A 22010-nucleotide genomic window follows, 5' to 3' on the forward strand; every position below is an offset into this window, starting at 1 on the left:
CTGGGAACACGCGGTCCATGGGGATCTCTGTGCATCAGGCGGCGTCATCGTGGAGGGGAACACGTGCACGTAACATTTAAAAACCATTCCCCGAACAACTCCAACCACCCTCGCGCTGTGCAATGATACACAGTAATTACATGGCTTTTTGAAGTTGGGATAAATCCATTAAACCCCATTAAATAATTTTTCAAAAACAATGCCTGAGACACTCCTTGCAGCTCCATACTGGCTGATATAATGAAAGATGGAAATTCTTGCTCTCCAAATGTAACTTTATAGGGTATTAAATAAGCACCCTCAGCACTTATCTAAATCTTTAATTAGTTCTATAATATACTGATGATATCAAGGCTAATTAAATTTATACAGATAAAGAGCAATGAAATTCTAACCAAGTGAGCTGGAAAGTACATATTAAATAGTAAATTTAATGGTTCAAGCAGATAAATGCAATTTTATACAAAAAAATTAAATTCAATTTACATGTTGTATTAAAATTGATTTTGAGTGTGCAAATGATTGGAAAAAATCTTTTTAATAGATCAGTAAAAGTGCTAATCTGGCCTGTTTAAATATCAGTTATTAATGCCAGCATTTGCAAATAAGCCACACACATTTGCATTTTTACTGCATATAGTAAAAAGAAAAAATTATCTATACCATATGCCGGTTTATAAAGAATATTAAGCAATTTTTCCCCTTGCCTCATGCATAAATGAGAGGAAACGTGGAAATGAATGTAGCCTGAAAGAAGACAGAGTCAGCAGTTCGATGGAAAGTACTGCAAAGATTGCTCCAGTCAGCAAAAAATAATACAATTTTAGCTACCCTTTGGGAACAACAATTACTGTGGTAAAACCCCCCCAGCCTTATTTAGGATCAAGTGGCTTGGAACTGGATACAAAAACCCAACGCTGTAATCGGGGAGATGCTCAGTGGTGCAAGTTTGCTGATTTTTAATAAAACCGGGAGTGTTTGGTAGCTACCGATGGGTGAAGGGCGCATCTGATGGGATCTGCTTGCTAGCGGGCAGAGCAGGCTGCAACACGTGAACTGCGGTAGGAAATTACAAGGTCCACCAAGGCAACGTCTGCCTGCAGTACGTTGTGGTCGGGCCTCGGTGCTTCAAAGGAGGTTTGAACCACTTGCTGAGTCAGACAAACAGCCCCAAATTCTTGGAAACTCCAGTTGATGTTTTCTTCTGGCTACCTTTGTTCATTTGGTTTGAATGCTGCCGTGGCTTCAGAAATTAGGGAACTGAGATTTTCTGTGGACATGCTGGTACGAAATTTGGTTTGTTACCATTTTTTTGTTGAACATGTTGTTGTTTCTCATGGAAGAGACCTTTATTGGATGCACTTGCCTCATGGCACTCTTGTTTCTTCTCCTGGTAGCACCGTCCAGCATCATTACCTTGCTCCAGCGTAGAAACTACTGAGATTGGGGTAAGTCACCTACAGACCCCGCTTGCTCAACACTGGGCACAGACCTATCCAAACCAGGAGGAAAACAAAATGGTGCAAAAAAGCCTCAAACCCTACCCACTGGCTCATCATCATCAGTTACCACCACCACCAAGACCTCAAGGGGAGTGATTGCCATGATCTCCTGCCTATGAATGGATAAGAAATGGGGCAAAGTCAATTAATCCTACACTAAAATAGATAGTTATATTGGGTTGAAGTGCCCTGTGGAGGTTGTTTATTATAAATAAACCAGGCAGCCAGGATGGATTCAATGCCAAATTTTTAGATGGCTGCTGAAAGTAGGAGACATCAACATGGAACTCTGGGTCTCCGGGATGAAGGAGTTAATGCTTAAGAGCTTCAACACTCTTCTCCGTGCATTCTGTGTTGGCCACTGGCCAGAGGAACATTTCATCATGCTTAATATGCCCGTTCTCAGTACTTCTCCTGATGCTTAGAAACATTCAGATGTGCAGGCTAGAGGTATTTATGGCCAGCTGCTACTCATTTGCGGCAATATTTTTGGCTGAAATTGCTTCACCCTCTCTACCGTACCTAGGGCAAAAGATGTATTTACAGAGGGAAGCCATTGCCTCTCTAAGGTATTGTTGTAGTAGGCAAAGCAAGAAGGCCACTTTTAATTGCTCCTTTTGAAAAATACCGCTCCTGAAAGAGCATTCACCTACGCCAGAGCAAGCACCAACACTGCTGTGTGCAGTACAACTGTGGCCTCTTCTGGCCATTCTTGGTGAAATTTTAGCTCCAATGATGTCAACTTTTTGAGCCAACAGATCTGCGCTACAATATTTTTTGCCAGACAGCATAAACTCCTAGCATTTAAAATGAAAACTTTATCAAGGCAACATCAGTGGAGGATAAGACCCACAGCTATAGATGTGGTTTCCATCTCCATTCTCCACTGCATGGAAAAAACAGGTCTGCTTGTCTTACTGATGGAGGATCTCGGAGATGCATCCCTTTGCTCACCACTCCTTAGGTACAGGCTGCAAACCCCAGACAGACTCCACTGCAGAGCGACAGTGGCTCCTTGGAAACAAAGTTGGTCCCTATAGAGTGAGAGGAGAATCCCAGCACTGCTCCTAAACTGATGGAGTAGTCCATAGCCGTCAAAAGCAGATAAATTGCTCTGAACTGCTATTTTTATCTCCTTCCAGAAACCTATCTTCTAACTGTACAAAACCTCCAGACTATCAAAAGAACTCTGCTGTAAGAACTGAACCTGTGGGTATTTGTACACACAAATTTTGTATTAATTTATTAACCTCCTCTTTCAATTCCCATTTGTACATCCCAAAGCACTTCAGAGACACCATGCACGGAACTTCTCTGTTTTCTCAAAAGGCTGTTTTGCAGTTGAGAAAATGAAGGTCTGTTGAGATTAGGGGGTCAGAGTGAAGTCCTTTGTGTGTGCAACGGGATGGCTACAACCCAGTACCAGCCATCCCCACGCTGATGCTCATGGAGTAACCTCCCAGGGCCAGCTTCCCCGCTGGTGTCCATCCTTGAACCCCCTCGAGTGACAAAAAGCATGTTTTCCTGATGATTCTCAGAATCTGCACATTTGCATGCTACAAGTGAAGGAAGAATGAATTTCACACAGCGCACCAAACAGTTAACAGATGGCAAAAAATTACAATCATCTACCAAGTTGTGTTGGGCTTAAGAAAACAACCTGGAATACAAAGGCACTGAATCTTATTAAAAAAGATGTATTTTACATATTGCTTCTTCATAATACAAGCTGTTCTTCATGAAAGCATAAAACTTGCTATTATTTGAACCTCTTTTTATTCTTCTCTTTGTTTTTGCACACATGACAACGTGGAATACATATCTGATCTATGACTTCTGTATGCAGTTGAGATACTGACTTCAGCTTTAGATGTTAATGCACTTAGGTGACGTGAGATGTCATTTGGATTTTGTATCTTTTCTATATTATTTGATCTCAAATCTGGAATACAATTTGTAAAATACAAGACAAGCTTTACAGTCTTCAGTAAAATCTGAGTAAGAGATTACACATTGCAGACCATTGCCTGAAAGCGATACATATCTGTATATGTTGACATCGTATATGTATATTCAAATGCAGTGGTCTGGATGTAATTATTTTAATATCTTCATAAATACAAGAATTGAGGTTTTTGGTCTTTACCTGAGCATATGGATTTCTCTTGGCTACGAAGGCCAGGTTCATTACGGGACAGATTTAATTGCTACATCAGAGTTTGTGTGTTGATATTCTACATCTGATGTGCGAAAGTTCAGGGACGCCAATCAGGCATAGTGCAGATGCCACTCTGCAAAATGTTCTCAGACAGTCTCCATCTGTCAGATATGGTAATACTTGCTCTCCATCAATAATTCACCTCCTTAACTCCATGTTTCCTGCATTTGAGTCAGAATTTTTAATGTCAGCCTCACCAGAGGATCTACCTTGGATAGACAGGGATTGCCTGATCTGCATTCCCCACTCAGACTGTGTGCTTTTGTGCCCTCGAGCCAGTCGCCTTCTGCAGCTGAAGAATCATCTCTCAGTTTACTCATTTTTTTACTGATTCAGCTGCAAAAACCACAGCTTCCCTTTTGGGGCAGCATTTTCATCTCATTCAAGGATGGAAGTCAGAGGGTAATTATGACAATCACACCTTAGTATCCAAAATCCAACTCAGATGGACCACGTATTTTCTGGGAAAGCTCATAGTGAAAAACACTGGGGTGGCTGAATACCCAAAACAGGATGTTACTGCATGAGCTTGGAGACAGAAGAAAGGGGAGGGGAGGGAAGAAGATGATGTGGATCTGTTCCTCCATGGGTCAGAAACTGCTGAACGGCAACTTGTCCCCATGTGACCCAACTGGCTCCATGGAGCCTACAAGAATCTGGTCAGATCCCAGAGCCAGGAGATGGGCTCATCGATGGTCTCCTCTCTGTGTGGGGCTGTGGCTCCTTTGGGTACCCATCAGTGGTCACTTGCTCTAGAGGAAGGCAGTGTGGAAATCCATAGGAGATCAGCTGGAGGTGAGAATATTCCCTAGTACAAGGGCAAATTACTGCCCTAATCGTCAATGCTTCAGCACCAGTGAGAAAGGAAGGTTCCCAGCTGCACCAATTAGCAAAGACCTTTGCATCAGCCCCAGCTCTCATCATCTGAAACGTGGAACAACAACCTTTGAACTTTCTTTGGCCAACTCAGATACAGCATGTAACACAGGAAAAGATAACCTGATGATACCATGTGATAGCTACGAGTTTTACAGACCCCATCGGCCAAGAATGATCCATCACCTGGAATGACCTGCACATCCTCAGGCACCAATCTTCGCCAGGTGGAACGAAACTACTGGTTGTACAATGCAGCTGGTGGAAATCTTTCTTTAGGGACACCGATAAGGACATGTGGCTTGGCAACAGAAAGGCTCACTACTAGCCTTGAGTTGGCCCAAAACTCCAAAACAGACCAAAAGTGAATGAATTAAGGATCTTGCTTGTTGGAGAGTAATTAACTGTAGAGCGAAATGGAGGAATGTATCTCAAATTGCCTAAACACAGGTGTCTAGTGCAACCACTTCAGATGGGGTTTGGGTCTCCTGTAACCCCCGTGTCACACCTGCCATCCCTGCTCACATACCTACGCTATCCAAGGGTCCTTCAAATAGCACTATATTTAGGAAAGTGAATCACATCCTTAGCAAGCCCCTGGTAAATCTGGAAACAGAGCCTGCTCCAGGTAGGGGCAGGCAGCTACTCAAGCCAGCTTTTAAGTAGCAGAAGCAGTTCAGCTGCTTTAGTGTGCCCGTCTGCTTCTCAGAGATGGACTAACCCCGAGCAAAGACCACGCTGAGGTGGCACCACGGCAGGTACAGCCAACCTAAGGTCCCTGAGTTATGTTCAGTCCTGAAGCAGTTGAGCACGGCTGCCAAGCCTGGAGCACGTGGCAGGGCGAGCACGTGTGCTCGTGCATGTGATGAGCGTGTATGTTGGAAGGTGTTGGCATAGGGCTGCTGGCCGCAGGTATCCTGGGGCCTGCTCCTCCCTGCAGTAGAAGACAAGCACCCAGGGAGCTGCTGTGCAACACAAGAATGGTTGTATCAGGCCACACCACGGTCCACCAAAAGTCCATGTCCTGGTGTCCCGCTGTGCTGACTGTGGCCAACAGCACCTGGCCGGAGAGGAGCAGGGCAGTGATGTTTCTCCAGATCACCCTCCCAGCTACTGGGGACTCGCTGAGCCAGAGGGATGCCCCTGAGACACCCTGAGAAGTGCTCTTACCTCCACGGGTGCACACTACACATCTTGGGGCTCCTGGTTGTCGAGAGATTTCCATACCTGACTTAAAGGAGCTGGAAAATTGGCCGACTCTGCTGTACGGTTCCTGGGCTATACCTGCCCTGGACCCTACTGTCAAGATATCTTGCTCTGCCCTAACGCTGTCATGGTTTGACCTTGTTGGTCCTCTCAGTTGTGCTATTTCTGTCCTTTGCTCATTCTCCCTCTTCCCTCCTAGAGTCTAGCAGAAACTGGCCCGAGGCCATTGCTACCCCCTGCTCCTTTCTCCCCCCTCCTGTCCTCAACTGTGACCTTGAAAGCACTGTTCCCAGACCTGGCCACGTCCTCACCTGTCCCCCTTGTGTCCTAGCACCGATATTTTACACCCTACCAGCCGTGCCCTGCTGCTCATACACCTTCCAAGTGAAACATTTCTGATTCCCAGATGCCTTTGCATCAGCAGGTTGAAATGCTCTGCTCCCTGGCTCAATCTAATTAAGAGAGAGACCTCTGCAAAAGGTACGACTTTAGTGCATAGAAAAGTGATGAGCCGTGACTCTTAAAAACGTATCGCGCAGCACCAATATCTGTTATTTCCTAGCAGATTACTGGGTATGAAGCATTGCAGTTTCTAATGAGATCTGACTGACAGGGTAAACCAATCTGCTACTTAAGGACTTGCATGTGTCTTTCTATCTGTGGGGCTTGTGCTAGAAAGATGCAGCCTACTGTGAAAAAGGCAGGACATTTTTCTAATTGCTTCCATTTGCAGGCTGGAGCTAGGCAATAGAGATGCATTTCAAGCTGACAATCCAATATTTACCTTTATTTCAGCTGCAGACAAATGCCTGGGATGGGTGTTCTTCACACACTGATGGTTCCCCCTTTCTTTGCAATTTTTTTTTTGTGTCACACCAACTTCCCTTCTTAAAAAATCTGTCCTTCCTCTAACAGCTCTGTTTGCTGTGCATTTAAGCAGAAGCTCCCAGCAGGCTACCACACCTTCAGCACACAAACTCAGCACAGGCAGAGCCCACCTTTAAGCATGGGAGCAGAAAGCAATTTCTAGATCAAACAGCAGCTCCAAGCAGGTTATGTGAGAGCTCAGACGTGGAGTTCACATTCAAATACACTCACAGGGGTACCTGTTCCTGTGGGGTGACACTGGATGTTTGTTCAGGCTCAATCTGGAGTCTGGAGCTAAATTTTGAACAGTGTCAATCAAGGCAGTCCAAGGCTAGATGACAGAGACACCTCAAACCAGAACTATCCCCATGATGTTATTTGACCCTTTAGGAACTATGAGACATAATTGGAGATTTGCTTGTTTCATCTCCAGCTGGTCGGCAAATTAAACAGCATTTAAATGGCCATCCTTCTCCCATCCCTTCCACCTCCCCTTGGCAAACTTCCCCGCAACAACAGACAGCTCTTATGGCTCGCAGGCGAGCATGGGGGACCTTGCTGCAAAGAGAGCAGATGATCCACTGAAGCCCATTCCTTGGGCTGGTAGGTGCTACTCTTTGCTACTGTAGAGAAAAAAAACACCTTAAACTAAAAGCAAAACCAACCTCTTCTTCCTCACTTCTCTCTGGACAGTGATCACGTGCAAAACAGTAATGATCACAAAAAATAATTAAAGACTGAATTGGAATTTAAATACGTAAAGACATCCCTCTAAGGATGTTATTGCACCTCCATGGGTACAGAAAGATGCTCGTGGCCTCCCACGAGGGTATAAAGAACCTCAAACACTCCGCTCCTCGAGCTCTGCATGGCACACAGGTTCTAGGGTCAAAGGTCCCTCTCCATCCCTCCTCCAGGCTCTTTCTACCACAGCAATCTCTGCCACCAACTCTCCTGATCTTTGCTGGCCCACTGAATTCCTGGAGGGAGAGCTGCAGGCAAAGCTTTACATGCCCAGCCCTCCTTTTTGGCCATCTGCTTGTTTTTTTGAATTAGAAACCAGCATGCGTTTGCTCTGCAGGAGAGCTGAGCCGCTCCACCGGCTGCGTGCACAGAGGTGACAGCCGCGCCGACTGCAAGACAGCCGTTCACCACCAACACAGGGGTCTGGATGCCATGAATTTCACCAGGAGATACCAGTGAGATGTGCCGCAGTGCAGCGGGAACGGAGAAGGCCATGACCCTTAACAGAGGATGAGGACACCGCTTTCCATTTTGGCACTATTCCGCCTGTTTCAAAATCAACTTTTGCCCCTTGGAAGCACAAATCTCCCCTGGGAGACCTGGCGTCTGTCATGACATTTAGGATCCATTTCAAGGTTGTAACCTTTTAGTAGGATCGTTACTACCAACCATTCGTCTTCCATGCTTGTGTGGCCTGCCTGCCTTCACATCCCCGCTGCTGCGTCTCCAACCAGCACCATGTAGGTCTTTCAGATTTCAACCCGCCGTGCCCCGCAACGCCCAATACAATAAATACAATGCCTGTTTTAGGAGGGATGCTGTAAAAGGCATATTTTGACCCCACCTTTAATGAGATCACCATTTCCATCCCTGCACGTTGCTGCCTCAGCATCTCCAGTGCAGTCATGGTTGCAGCCCAACACCTTGTCCGATGCTTGATGTGATTTCCATTGCCTGAAGCTGTGGAAGTGCAGGGGACCAAGAGAAGGCAGGAGGAGAAGGCCCTCGGACTCAACTGAGAGGATTGCTAAAATGTTCCTATGGCATTTTTAAAGCAAGCAAACCAATAAAGCTGCTCTCTATGCACACAAAAGCCTGCCTAGCCCCTTCATGGCTAAAGCCAGTGGTGTATCACATGTGTTTTATGCTTTACATGGACCTGGAAATGAGCTTTCACATTCATCTTCATATTTCTACGGTATGAGAAACCCTGTATTAACCTAGGCAGTTTCTGGACACTGTGGTGGGGCTGCAGTTTTGGTCTCCTGATCCAGACCGAGACCTGGTCTGCAGACTGTGCAGCCTGGGGAGCCGGTGGGAAAGCCCTGTGGCCTCTTTCCAGCCCACATATTTCATGTTTCATGCAAAAAAACACAGTGCAAGGAGAGACTGAAGCCCCCCCTGGGTGGGATGGACACCCAAGGCTGGAAACCTGGCAGAACTCCTTGGCCCACCCACTGAGCCATAGACAACATGTCCTACACTGGTTTACCAGGGAGGCACGAGCACGTGGTGAGCACACACCACACCATTGCTGACAATGTACAATTGGTTATGCTCTGCACTTTTGCTATGAAAACCCACATACCAAATTCTGTGTAGTCAAATAAAGCAAATATTGATGAGTATTCTGTGATTTGCAAGAACCACCACCAAGATGATAGTGAATACCAGGACTCACACCCTTCAAAACTTGGTCTGCAAAGAAAACAAACACCTACCCTATGTGCTGCAGACCTGGATAAACAAAACGATCCAATTCCAGCTGGACAGCCAGAGTTTTCTGAACTTAGACCTTATACTAAAGCAACTGCAGTTCTACAAGTAACTGGTCAGTGGCTAAGCATCGTCATGGAGGCCAAAGTCATTAAAGGCAGAAATTAAGAAGAAAAACTTCTAATGCAAAAAATCCCTTCACTTTAATTACCATTAGCAATGCAGCATGACAGAAAGAGATAAACACACATGCACCTACACAAATAAGAAGCTTGGGAACACAAAGTAATTACTTTGATTTTTTTTTTTCCCCACCAACATTCAAAACTTATTAGTCTCAAGAAAGCACATATCAGCAAAAGACTGTCACCTCAGGGATAAATGAGGAATTTGTTTGTAATTCACTTCCAGGAGAATATATCCTGATGTTTTTGATGCAGAGTAGAAATGTGCTCTGGCCAAGTCTAACAGCCAAAAACACTTCTTAAAAATGTTTATTCACATCTTCCTGAGCTTGTGTCCCTGGAAATGTGAATGCCTGTTTCTGCTGGCTGAGAAGTTCACCTCCATTGATTGTTTCACTAATACACCAAGAACCAAGCAAAGAAAGTCAATGAAGCCTCTCAGTTTTTCAGCCCATTTCCAGTTTAGGAAAATTGAATTAATCTCTTTACTCAGAGCAAGTCAAACATCCACATTCAGGCAATGAAAATCATTACTGAGGCCACTAAAACCTATATCTTTAAAGGTTACAGTGCGAAAATTAAAAGCACCTCCGGGAAAAACTGAAATGGCTGATCAAAATAAAACCGTTGAGTCAACAGTGGAAAGCCTGGGCAGGACTGGCGCCTTCCAGTACTGAGTGATATTTTAAGATGCTTCCTCTGCTATATGGACCGATACCGATGAAGAGTGGATGCTACGTGATTTCACCCATCACAGCGTGTTCGGACATGAGGGATGTAGGAACTGCCAAACGAATTCAGCCCCCTAATCCAGTTAATACGGGGCTGCTACTGGGTGTAAAAACCTATCGAGGGCGCTTACAGATTGATCTACCCACCTGCAAAGTCACCTTCGGACCCCAGATAGCCGAGGAGGGCTCACCTTGCCTAGCGATAGACATCTGCCGTGGCTAATTCCACCTGAGAGGGTCACCTCTGCTCCCTGATCCTTGTCACAAGGAACAGGCACTCCTAGAAGGCCCTTCATCTCATTTCAAAGAAAATTCAAGCCAATTCAGAAAATTGCACTCTAATCATGCTCACTTCTCGCTACTTGCTGTGAAGGGAACTGAGGGCAACCAGCTCCGATGGAGACGTGACTGTGGCAGATCTCTAGTTATAGAGCAAGTATTCATCAGTTCAATGGCTCAATGCATATATCTGAAAGTTAAACTTGGGCTTAAATACTTTGTTGGACTTGAGTGCGTGTTCTTCAGGCTGCCACGGTCCACGTCTGCAAAATGTGTGGTGTGTGTTTTTATTACAAAGCCAGCAAAATCCCCTCCTTGAGGAATTTATAATCCATGCAGTCACCAAAGGTAGGGGAGTGATGTGCTGTCATTACCCGGTGGTTCAGCCACTTTCCTTCCACCTTCATGTGCTCAAGTGCTCTCATTACGTGAAAATTACTTAAGGACAAACACGAGAAATGTCATCCCCCAAGAGTCAGGCTCTTTGCTTCCGAACATCTGGTATATCACCATTAGGGCATTTTGGAGTTTTTTCCTAATGCGGAGAATCAGCAGCAGGCAAGGCATTTCCCAGACACACGCAATGAATAAGAAATCGGCTACTCAGCAAACCTGAGAACAAAAGGTGTCCGTTCTTCGGCTGGAGTCAGGCCAAATGGCCCGAAGATGGTGTGGGAAGAGCAGCCACTTCTGCATGAGGACGTGTTCGCTCCTCCTGCCTCCCCTCTGCTCCTACCTTGAGCAATTCCCTTCTTCACCCCTGATGTCTTATCCTAATTTAAGATAAAGTTCCATTTTCAGGAACATTATCATTTCAGAGCCTTACAGCTCATTTCCTTGTTTGTTCCCTCTCCTTCGGTTGTGCCAGCACAGCTGTTTGCAAGGCCCGCTGTGAACCAGACTGGGGAGCTGATCCTGCCAAAAAAGAGAAAAAGCTGATGCGAAAAACAAAACATAGCCCTTCCCCCCAAGCTGGATCGCTTCCCTGCTCTAATTTACTGTGTCGCATCAAGGTCCGCTGTGTAAAGGACGAGAAGAGGAAGGTGGTATTTGCCGAGGTGTCGGCATTGCGGGGTATGTGCAAGCGCAATCCCAAATTCTTACCGAGCTTTCAGAGCTGGCTGCTGCTCTCCTCCTAGATGATGGTGTGCTGTAAAGAGCTGCTGATCTTTTGTTGTGTACTGGCTATGCATTTTGCATAGCAAATAAAATACAGTACGGTTTGGAGGTAGTCTTCCAGATGAGGCAGATAAAGCACCAAGTGCTGTTCTAGGGAGTATTTCAGACCCGCACAAACCGGGGGCATTTGGATCTGCTCATATCCGATGTCCATCGGGATGCCCAAATTTGGGAGAAACTAAGACCTTCCAGCAGTTGATTTAACTGAACCACTTTGGATGTTCGGACCCTGCAGAAGGGGATAGGGCTGAAAGGACCCAGGTGACAGAAGACTGGCCAGAGCACAGCCCCCATACAGATTATCCGGGGAATAAATTTACCATCTGCAGTCACTGACAGTGACTTAAAAGGAATTTTAAGCCTTCAGACTTCAGGAGAGAGACTTCAGCTGGAGATTGCATTAAGACCCCATCTCCAGGTCACATCAGGCTCCACAAAGAAGTCTGTTTTTGTGGCAAAGAAGAATTACCTGGAGGGGATGATCATGGCTCAGCAAGAAGAGTGCAATTCCTGGCCTTGGGAAGGCTGCCCTTCCCAAAATGACAAACCTGGGACAGGAAGAGATGGCTCCTGAGTCCTGGGGGAACATGGGATTCAGAGCATGGGTCCTCCTCGCTCTGGCAAGATGACCCGAGAACCATTTCCAGGTTTCAGGACAGGGGTGTTGCCTTTCCTGTGCATCTCCGCACCACGGGCCAGTGATTCAAAGACAAAGACAAAGACTGGCCCAACTCCTCTCTCAAACACTCACGGACGTAAAGCTCAGATCTGAACTTCACCAACACCTTATCCTGGAGAACTGAGGAAGGGACAAGGAAAACCTTTTGTTTCCTGATGCTGCAAGAAGATGAGGTGCATGCGTGAGCCTGAAAACAGCCGTGGTCAGCTGGGACCCATGTGAGATCTCCAGTCTTGGGCATCAAGGTGAACTATCTGGGAACATTGCATTTTTCAGTGTTGTCTCCATAAATATCCATAAAACTTCTGAGCTGGTGAGAGGAACCGAGACCTTTTCCAACACATGAGTGGTTGGTAGGACTCAGTGTGGGGTATGCTGATCTTTAACAAGTGTCGAGTGGATATCTTGACAGGAGATCTGATTCTCAGCACTGCTCTTGCTTCACCGGCTCAATGAGCTCTTTGGTTTCTTCCTGCTCAGTCGTGATCAACCAAATGAACTGCGTGGCCAGGTATGCGGTGTCTCCCTGTGCAGCTCCATCGAGGAGAGCAGACCAGTGATGTGGGTTTCCCCAGGTCAGAATCACCTCTTCCAAAAGCCCCTCTTGTTTCTCTGCTGAGGAGCTGGGCAGCTCCAGCAAAGGACATGGCCACGCCATGGCTTCCAGAAGCTCATGCAGGATGGCAGAAGCTGAAAGTTTGGGAAGTCTCGAGCAGGCACCTTGCTGTAAATGCACTGTATTGCAGAAAGCAGTCAGAAACCTCAAGAAGCGCTCTATGAAATGTTGTGAAGGCATAAATTGGTGTCCTGCTAAAACTCATGGCAGCTGCAAATTTAACTGGAAATTAAACTACACGGATGGGTGATTTGTTCCAGCGTAGTTTTAATGAGTCCGTAACAGGGCAGCTGTTTGGGATGCACGGGGCATCACCCAGCAGCACCCGTTTGGTGAAGGACCATACGGGGACAGTCTCTGATCCCCCAGAGAACATGGGGGAAGCAAAAGGAGGAGGGGAAGGAGGGGGCATCAAGCCGAGCAGTGTTTTTTAATCCTCCGTGGTTGGGATTTTTGGTTAATGCAGTGAAACCACTAATTACAGCTAATTAAACCTGCACTGAGATCAAAGCTCAGTGGAAACTACAGGGGGGAGAAAACAAGAGAGAAAAGAAAGGAAAAGAAAATACAGATTTTGTTGTAACCAAGTCCTTAATTGAAAACTAAAGCAGCTTTGTTAATTAAAAGCAGCAAAAACAAAATGAGGGCATGCTCCACAGATACACAACATGAGTCCAGCATCGTGATGGAGATAACACGTCTTTCCCACGCTGTCAGCAAAGAGAAGCTTTTCTTCCAGAGCCTGTTCTGCTTCTGGCTCCTCTACAGGGAACGGTCTTCCTAGGATCCGTACTGCAAAGCATTGGTGACTTTTTCCTTCCGCAGCACTGAAGACCTTGGGCATTAAGTGGGGGGAGAAGAATTCCTCCAGACAAACACATTTACAGCTTTTATGAACAATAAAGTTTCTCTCACTGAGTCAAGAGGGTATGGGTCAGTGACCAGCAAGCATGTCTACACCAGGGTACCAAAAATACTCCTTGGTAGCTTGCAATATCCTTTCTAGCGGGCTGCTCCATTTGCTTTTGAATCCCCTAAGTGCTGTGGTGGATACATGAGTTACAGTGCCTGGTACCCAAGTTGTCTACTAAACTAACGTGGGTTTTACTCAAACCAAATGATCTTGAACACCCCAAATTTTCTTGCAGCTTGAGTGCAGCCCCAAATTTTCTCATGGCTTAAGTGCAGCCCCAGGGAAGAACATCTGAGATGCCTTTCTCACCCAGTTCTGAACCACAAGTGAAGACAGGCAGCAGAGGAGCATCACAGGAGCACTGCGGAGGCACCCGAGAGCAGAACAGCAGTCTGCTCTGCCACTGAACGAAGGGGATTCACGTCAGGATCCGTTGGACCTGGCGTTCAACGCGCACAAGTCAAGCATCAAGAATGGCTCTCAGAGGAGGCTGCCCTCGACCAGCTACATCCTCAGGCAACCTGGGCACCCAGGCAGCAAACACAGCCTCCTGTTTCTGTATTTATCAAGAGTAAATTCAGAAAGAGAAATAATATTTGGCAATGAAAAAGACTTCTTTCAGAGCACTAGGATGTCTAAGGGATCTCTAATGCACACTGGCTTCCCCTTCCCTCTGCAGCACCCAGTAGATGGCAGCAAGTTATCACTTATTCCTCCTGCCTGGGACAGCCTTGCACATTAGGCAAGAGGCACAAATCTCTCCTGCCCCTGTATAACCAAACAAAAAAATCCCCTGCCTGCCAGTCATAGCAGGAGAGGAGCCCTGAATGCCAAGCATCCGAACCAGAACTGCGCTCGGAAATAAAAGCACCCTCTGAAATCCTGCTGCTGCAGTTCAGAGACTGTTCCCGGTGGTATTTTCCAGTTCTTCCCATGCAAGAATCAGAGCAATGGATGGGACAACCCTGCCACCGCCATGGGTGTTTGTGCTGAAAGCAACGGGCCTGTCTGCACTGGAAATTTGTAGCACAAGGGCATCTCTGCCTCTTGTCACCGGCTGAGCTAGTCCTAAAACCGGCATCTCCACCCTGCTGCTGTGATTCACTCGAACTTAACAAGGAAAACCAGAGTGGTTTTTAGGTGCCAGAGCAGAGCTGAGGCAGATCCGCTGCTTTCCAAACCCACACCAGTCTCTTCCCATCACACCGTGTGGCCCCGTGCAGACATCTCGGCACCTTGACCTTGGTATCCAGTGCAACCAGTGATGCAGCAGTTTGATGCTGGTTTGAAAGAAAGCTCAAGCTCCAGCTGCATCCTCCTTCATCTATACTCTCCTACCCTCCACATCTAAATAAAGATGGGTTTTGAGTAAAGGGTGTGTTTCCAGGAGCCATTTAGAGTAACCGGTGTCAACTGTAACTGCTTCCTACAAATGCCTTGGCAGTTCTCCCTTACTTTGAAACCAGTATGAGGACTGGTGCCATTCTCTTCCGACTCCCTGCAGCTGGCTGTATGGGCGAAAGGAAGGTGTTTCCCTGGAGAATGTAAGAATACAAGCAAGTACATGTACATCGTTGTCCTGGTTTCCGCTGGGATAGAGTTAATTTTCTTCCTAGTAGCTGGTATAGTGCTGTGTTTTGGATTTAGGATAAGAATAATATTGATAACACACTGATGTTTTAGTTGTTGCTGAGCAGTGCGTACCCAGAACCAAGGGCTTTTCTGCTTCTCCCTCCACCCCACCAGCGAGGAGGCTGGGGGGGCACAAGGACTTGGGGGGGACACAGCCAGGACAGCTGACCTCGACTGACCCAAGGGATATTCCAGACCATAGGATGTCATGCCCAGTATATAAACTGGGGGGAAAGCTGGCTGGGGGCTGCTGCTTGGGAATCAAGCTGCGGCTGGGCATCAGGTGGTGAGCAATTGCATTGTGCATCACTTGTTTTGTATATTCTAACTTTTTTATCATTATTATTATTTTCCCTTCCTTTCCTGTCCTATTACACTGTTTTTATCGCAACCCATGAATTTTACTTTTTTTCCCCCAATTCTCTCCCCCATCCCACTGGCAGGGGGGGAGTGAGCAAGCAGCTGTGTGGTGTTTGGCTGCCTGACGGGTTAAACCGTGACAATCGCAGCCTCACGGGTGTCACCAGGAGAGCACGGACACAGAGGAACAAGGTCAGAGCAGCAGCTGCAGCTGCATTTTGCCAGGGAGCGGAAGCAAAGGTCATTCTCTTTTGTGAACGATAAAAATTCAAGCAGCCCTTGTATACCGATAGACACATTTGATTACAGGCATCTGAACTACATTTCAAGGGCTTATTCGCGGCTGACCTACGAACAACCGTCTGGCATGCCGATGGCTTCTTCTCCCCACGCTGATGGCTTCTTCTCCCCATGCCTTCTCACTGGGGACTTCTCCAGAGTGGTTGGGATCCGCCGGCAGTGACAACGTAGGTGCCACATCGACTCTAAAGACGTGGTCAGAGCCAAGGGTCCTGGTAACGTCTTTAGCAGAAGGAAAAGATTCCTGGTCCCCGCGGGATAGATGGGGTAGCAACTGCTAACTTGAATGGCAGCAGCAGGGAAACCTTTGATCTAACTCTTAGGTGTACAGACACCTCTGGTTCACTATGCTGCAAACCATTTAAGGGATGAAGGACACTTTCAGATCCAGTAATGACGAGTAGCACCACTCAAACCCCTTTATCTCAGAGGTCAAAATGACACTGTGCTGTATGAAATGTTCACATTTCATCACTGGTCTCTCCCTTCCCCTTGCAACCACCTCAATTAACTTTCAAGAATAGGGCAATTTTATCACTGCTGTATGTCTGAGAAAGTTTTTTTTTGTTCAATGAAAAATGAACATCTAGGAGTTGAGTGATATTTTATTTAAGGATAAGTCTGAAGCAGAAACCTAGCCCTTTTTGACTACCTCTGATGAAATCTCTGCATAAACGTGCAAGTGTAATTTTTGGTGAGGATAGAGGGGGAGCAGGAAAGAAGGCACAAGGGAAAAGACCTGAACTGGAATCCAAATTTGAAGCTGAATTTTATCCTTCTAATGCCATAAATCTAATTCTGGGTCTGAAACTTCCAAAATTTGGAGGTATTTGAAACTCACGCTCAGTCCCAGACTTCGCAGTATACGCCTAGGTATTATACACGGCAATAAAATACTGTTTTTTCTTTAGTACAGTAGTGGACGACTAACGACTGACTGCAGTTCTGCTGGCCTACATACTGAACATGCATATAAGGGAAAAACCTATTAATATTTGCAGGAAATTTAGCAAATGCTACAAATCCTTTCGCGACACCTCAGCAGTTAGAACCAGCCTATTTTACCCTTTCTCCCGTCGGTGGAGAAACTCCTTGCTAGAGCTCGTAGAACTTGGCAATTTATTTTTTTCAATGGAAACATGCTCTGGCTCTGCTTCGTGATGCTCTGCAGAGAGCTTCCCTACCCCGCTCTACCTTGAATTGAGATTCTCAAAGCAAAACTCATTTGAAACGAATTTTCCACCTGCCATTGTACTACTCCCAAAGCAGCAAATCCTGCTGTTGTCACCTGCAGGTTATAGATCTTTTGAAAAATGTGGTTTAAACACCAAGAGTCTCACCAGAACCAGTGAGTGTTACATGGGTTAAGATTTTGCTGTGAATCCTCTATGTGATTTTGGCTTCAGAGGAGAAAGATCTTCCCCCTCTGCCTTCCCTGGTTAGGGTTTCTACTGACTAAGTCACCGAGACAGAGAAGAAAGGGGATGCCCAGTGCTCTTTGAGGCCCATAGAAAGCCTTGAAGAATATATCAAAAGTGAAAAATAAAAGCAAAACCAAACCCCAAATCAAAAGCACAACACCCAGGAAAATCTTGAAAGTCTTTTGTCCTTTTCTCAAATGGTCTGGTCTTTCCTACAAACTTGAGCACATCAGACTTTGAATGCATTCACTTTCACAAAAGGACCACACAGGACCTGCTCCAGAATTAAAACTTAACATATGAAGAGTGATTGTATGAAGAGTGATGTATTGATTGTTAATTGTGGCTGATTGCTTCCTGAACCCTGAGTGTCACACTCTCATGGATAAATAAATATCAAGGAGACAAGGGAGCAACAGGGGCAGTGAACCGACTGTCCGGGGGAAGCAGAAGCCAGTTGGCTTCAGATGAAGCTTAGATCCAACCTGGAGGGCAAAGAGCTCCATAACTGCCTGAGAAAATCTATTATTCTGCATGTGTGAAAAAACCACTAAAAAGCCTATTATGTCTTTCTGTGATCAAAGGAGCCCACGACTTCTGATCAAGTTCCTTAAAGAAACTGGAGTAAATGTTGAATTATTTTGTACAATGGCAAATGCAAAGACCAGAGATGGGGCAGTGAGTCCCAGGTTGGGTTAGACCCACTTCAGAAATCTCTCCCATTCAGTAATGATCACCCAGTTCCCTGGAGAAGTGAAGCAGGGAGGGAATTTATCCCGGTTACCAGGAGGTGCAGGGGGGAAGGAAGAGCAGGTGAGCTAGTATTTCTCCATCAGCTCTGCCACTGCTCCCGTACAAGAAATAACCACTTGCTCTCTGCTTCTCATCTTTAGAAAGACAAAACTGATAGTTAGCTCCTGCGCAAAGCGTTTACAGATTCCTGTATGAGCAATATCACAGAAGTACAAATCACTTTTATCCTACATTGATGTTATTTTATGCTTTCTGGGGGTGAACTGTTATGTTTATTTTATAGTTTGAATAGACCTCGGTAACTGGAGTCCCTAGGGTACCATGAGAAATTGTTCGGGTAATTGTAAATTCAGGTGAGCAGGGCAGGGTTTGGATGCACAAGACACCTTGTTTATGTAAAAGGGGAACCTGGATAATAAGCATTCAGGAGTCATCTGAAGAACAAAAGAATAAAACATACTCTCTAGATCACAGAAATCTGCCCCAAAAGAAAGAGGGAAGCAATGCAGCCATGAAAGCTAAAAAGAAATGTTGTTGAATTTATATTATGGGAAGAAATCTGCATCACAGGTACCACAAAGCAGCTGATGCTGCTGTGCAGAAAGCTCAGGTGTCTCTTCTGAGCTCCACAGTTCTTGATGATGGTACCCAGCAGCTCCAATGGAGCAGGAGAAAATCTATTTGCCATGTAACTCTTATATAAAGAGGACTGGTATAGCGTTTGATGTTGTGAAAACTACTGGTCTGGTGTATCACCCATCCAGCAAGACTGGGAGTGGGGAACAGGTTATCTCCTCACCCTTCCCTTCAAACTCCACGTCAAATTGTGCAGCAATATGAGTCAGAACCCCACAGCTATTCAACCCTTCCCGCAAAGACCTCTCCAGAAAACGGCCAGCTGCGCCGTGCCAGCGTCCAGCAGCGCTTGGTCAGCATTTCGTTATTTGGGTGCCAGTTGCTGTCAGCACATGCTCAAGCTCTGTTCTGCCTGCCAAAAAACTGGGCTAATTTATTTAGCATTTCAACAGATCAGGGGAAAAAATAATTTAAAAAAGGAAAGATTGAATTTGGGAACTTAATTCCTTGGAGAGTTAGTAATGGATCTTTCTCTCTCCCCCTCCTCCAGGTCTCAGCATTCATAACTTCCCCATGTCAATGTTATTATGAAGAAACTAATTCAATAATGAGATCATTCCCCATATGAGAGCCCAAGTAAATGAGGCACTCAGTCTTACCTACTCTCCCTCATCAGCGGGAGTTGTGCTTCTCTCGTAATTCAGTCTCCAAGAGCAATGGCCAAATGACGACACCACCTATTTCCAGTGTTTGCGGTGGGTCATATCCAAGTGTCATGAAAAACTCTGTCATTTGATCTACGTGCTTTAATTTGCAAGTTCCAGGCTCTTCCTTTGGCTATTTCTTGGGCTCAGCTGCCCGTTGCTGAACCAGCTGCTGCCACAGAGGATCAGCCAGTACGGCTAATTGTAGCCAGCACCCTAGGTCCATGTGCAAAGCGCGCACCGTTTAGTGTTTGCTTTTACCCATTTGCTTATTCCTCAAACAGTTCCCCTTCTGTGAATAAAGCAGCAAGGTGGGTGAGAAACTTGCAGGGGATCTATCATGTCCAGTTTTGTTTTTATTTTGCTATTACTACTATTTTAAGGGCAACAGCACTTGAAGGGAGACAGCACCTGGCATCCCTGAGGTTCACCCACACTGTTCCTGTGAGTTGCTAAAAATTTAAGCCTTCGACAAACCAAAATACTACTTATCTGGGCATGAATCCAGGCCTCAGATTCATCCAGTTTAAGTTCCACCCAAGACCTATACCTACAAGTTTTTCCTTGCCTGGGTTTTGGTCTTAGGAGAACCAGACCAAGAGGAAGCCCCAAGCGCAGCACTTTGGTGGGACCATCGCTTTGAGCTCATGCTGAGCTCAAGTGATCCGTGTTGCTCTGAATGTTGCTCAACAACAGGGAAAGTGAATATTACGAGTAATGCTTTTATGCGTTTAACTTGATATTGATCCAGTTGCACGCACGAGCGGTGAAGCTTCTGGAAAGAGCTACCTCTGTACATGTGGACAACAAAATAGCAACAAACACAACGTGGGGCTCTCCGCTCACCTTGCAAAGTCCAGGTCAGCCTCGCGTGACATGGTGATGTTCGTCAGGTTTTGCTGGAGGATGAAGATGTTCCTGCACATTTTCTTGATGCCAGATTCACTGATGCGCTTGAAGTAGTGGGCACCGTTGATAAGAATGCAGGAAATAAGGTGGCCCAAACCTGCAAGGGTGGGGGGGAAACAAACAATAAAATCACAGGAGGAAGATATTTAGTGACAGTAATTCATCTTAAAATCCATGAATGAGCACTGTTAAGCGGTACATGTGAACTGGAACAGGAGATACACTGAACTGTACCTGGAAACAGCTCTCAGTATCTTCCCTGCGCATTTTAGGAGGACTTTCCTCAAGATTTCCTTCCTCGGTAAAAATACAAAACTGCCCCTAAACACTACGAAAACTCAAAGCTGCATTATCATAGCCATTGATATTTCCAGGGCACTTCCAGATTTCTAGTCAGGCTTTGCATAATGTCCTTTTCAGTCCCTCTCTCTGCCTGGGCAGAGCAATGGACCACTACTGCTCCTACAAAATGATAGTATTTTAATCTGTTATCAAGGGTAGTACTTTTCCCTGGTAAACTCACTGTCTGCAAAAGCAGAAATGAGCTGCATTTCAATGCACTTGATGTGCAACCTCTCTGATCAGTCTCGAATAGTTTCTTGTGTCTGAATGATGTCTCCATCTTTCCCCTGCTGCTGAAGGACGCAGCTGGCTGCTATAAGTCACAGCTACTCCCAAAATGAGGTATCCACTCGTGTCGCATTACAAATATCAAAAACCCCAGCCTGATTCACTCAGTACACGGGTCTGTACAAGACTAGATGTCAATTAAAAGTCTGAATTAAGAAAATATGTTCATGTACAGGCAACCAGCATGGGGTATATGTAAATCCCAAAACAAGGCTTAAGAGGTGCCTACATTTCACGAAGAGCGTGTGTATAAATTTCAACCTCATGGCTTAGCGAGATGTGAATGGTCCCCATGGCTTTGTGTGGAGCCATTTTACTCCCCTCGAAGAGACATGGTAGATCCTGAGCTGTAAGAGGAGCTCCACAATGTGCTGGTGATCACTCAGTTTGCCACAGATTCACACAGCTCAGAAAACATCTGATTAAAAAATGCTCCATCAGTAGCTACATGGGTACAGGAGGGAAGTACACAGATACTGAAAGCCTTCTGTAGGATCAGTAAGCTGTGCCCAAAATCAGACAAAGCCTTCATCCCTGGTGACATATTATATTGGGCAATGGGTACATCTCCAGTCCCCACCTTCTCTTGACTTTGAACAACCACCACATAAAAGGACACATATCCTGGCGTGCAGGCAAGAGAACTGTGCGTCAGTGCCACAAATAAATACAGGGGAGATGAACCAAGACATGATTTATATTCTCCAAGGTAATCACGACAGATGAGACATCAGAAGAGCTAATGTTCTCTAAATTTAATTTTAGAAATGGAATGGCTACACTTCGGATAGGAACTGAGCCATAATAAAGCTGGGCTTGTAATATATACACATGCCCTACGGCTTGCCGAGGAAGAACTGTCTTGCACGTACATCAACTTACCGCCTTCCTACTCAGCATGGGCCTGTTTCTCCTCTTGAGCCAAATACGCTCAGAAATGGTACGGAGGCAACAGGGTTTTTGAGTGCCCTGTGTTTGCATCTGCCGTAGGTGGCAACAGTACCACAGTCTGCC

General features: G+C 45.8%; 1 protein-coding gene across 1 annotated transcript in view; it reads right to left on the bottom strand.

Moving 5' to 3' along the window:
• Positions 1-22010, bottom strand: part of EXOC4 (exocyst complex component 4) — a 408465-nt gene that overhangs the window by 10420 nt on the left and 376035 nt on the right. Inside the window, exon 17 of the mRNA XM_069801534.1 lies at positions 20304-20463. Within this exon, the coding sequence (XP_069657635.1) occupies positions 20304-20463 (160 nt within the window). The remainder of the gene's footprint in view (positions 1-20303; positions 20464-22010) is intronic.

Source organism: Haliaeetus albicilla, chromosome 14, assembly GCF_947461875.1.
Source record: "Haliaeetus albicilla chromosome 14, bHalAlb1.1, whole genome shotgun sequence".
Taxonomy (NCBI): Eukaryota; Metazoa; Chordata; class Aves; order Accipitriformes; family Accipitridae; genus Haliaeetus; species Haliaeetus albicilla.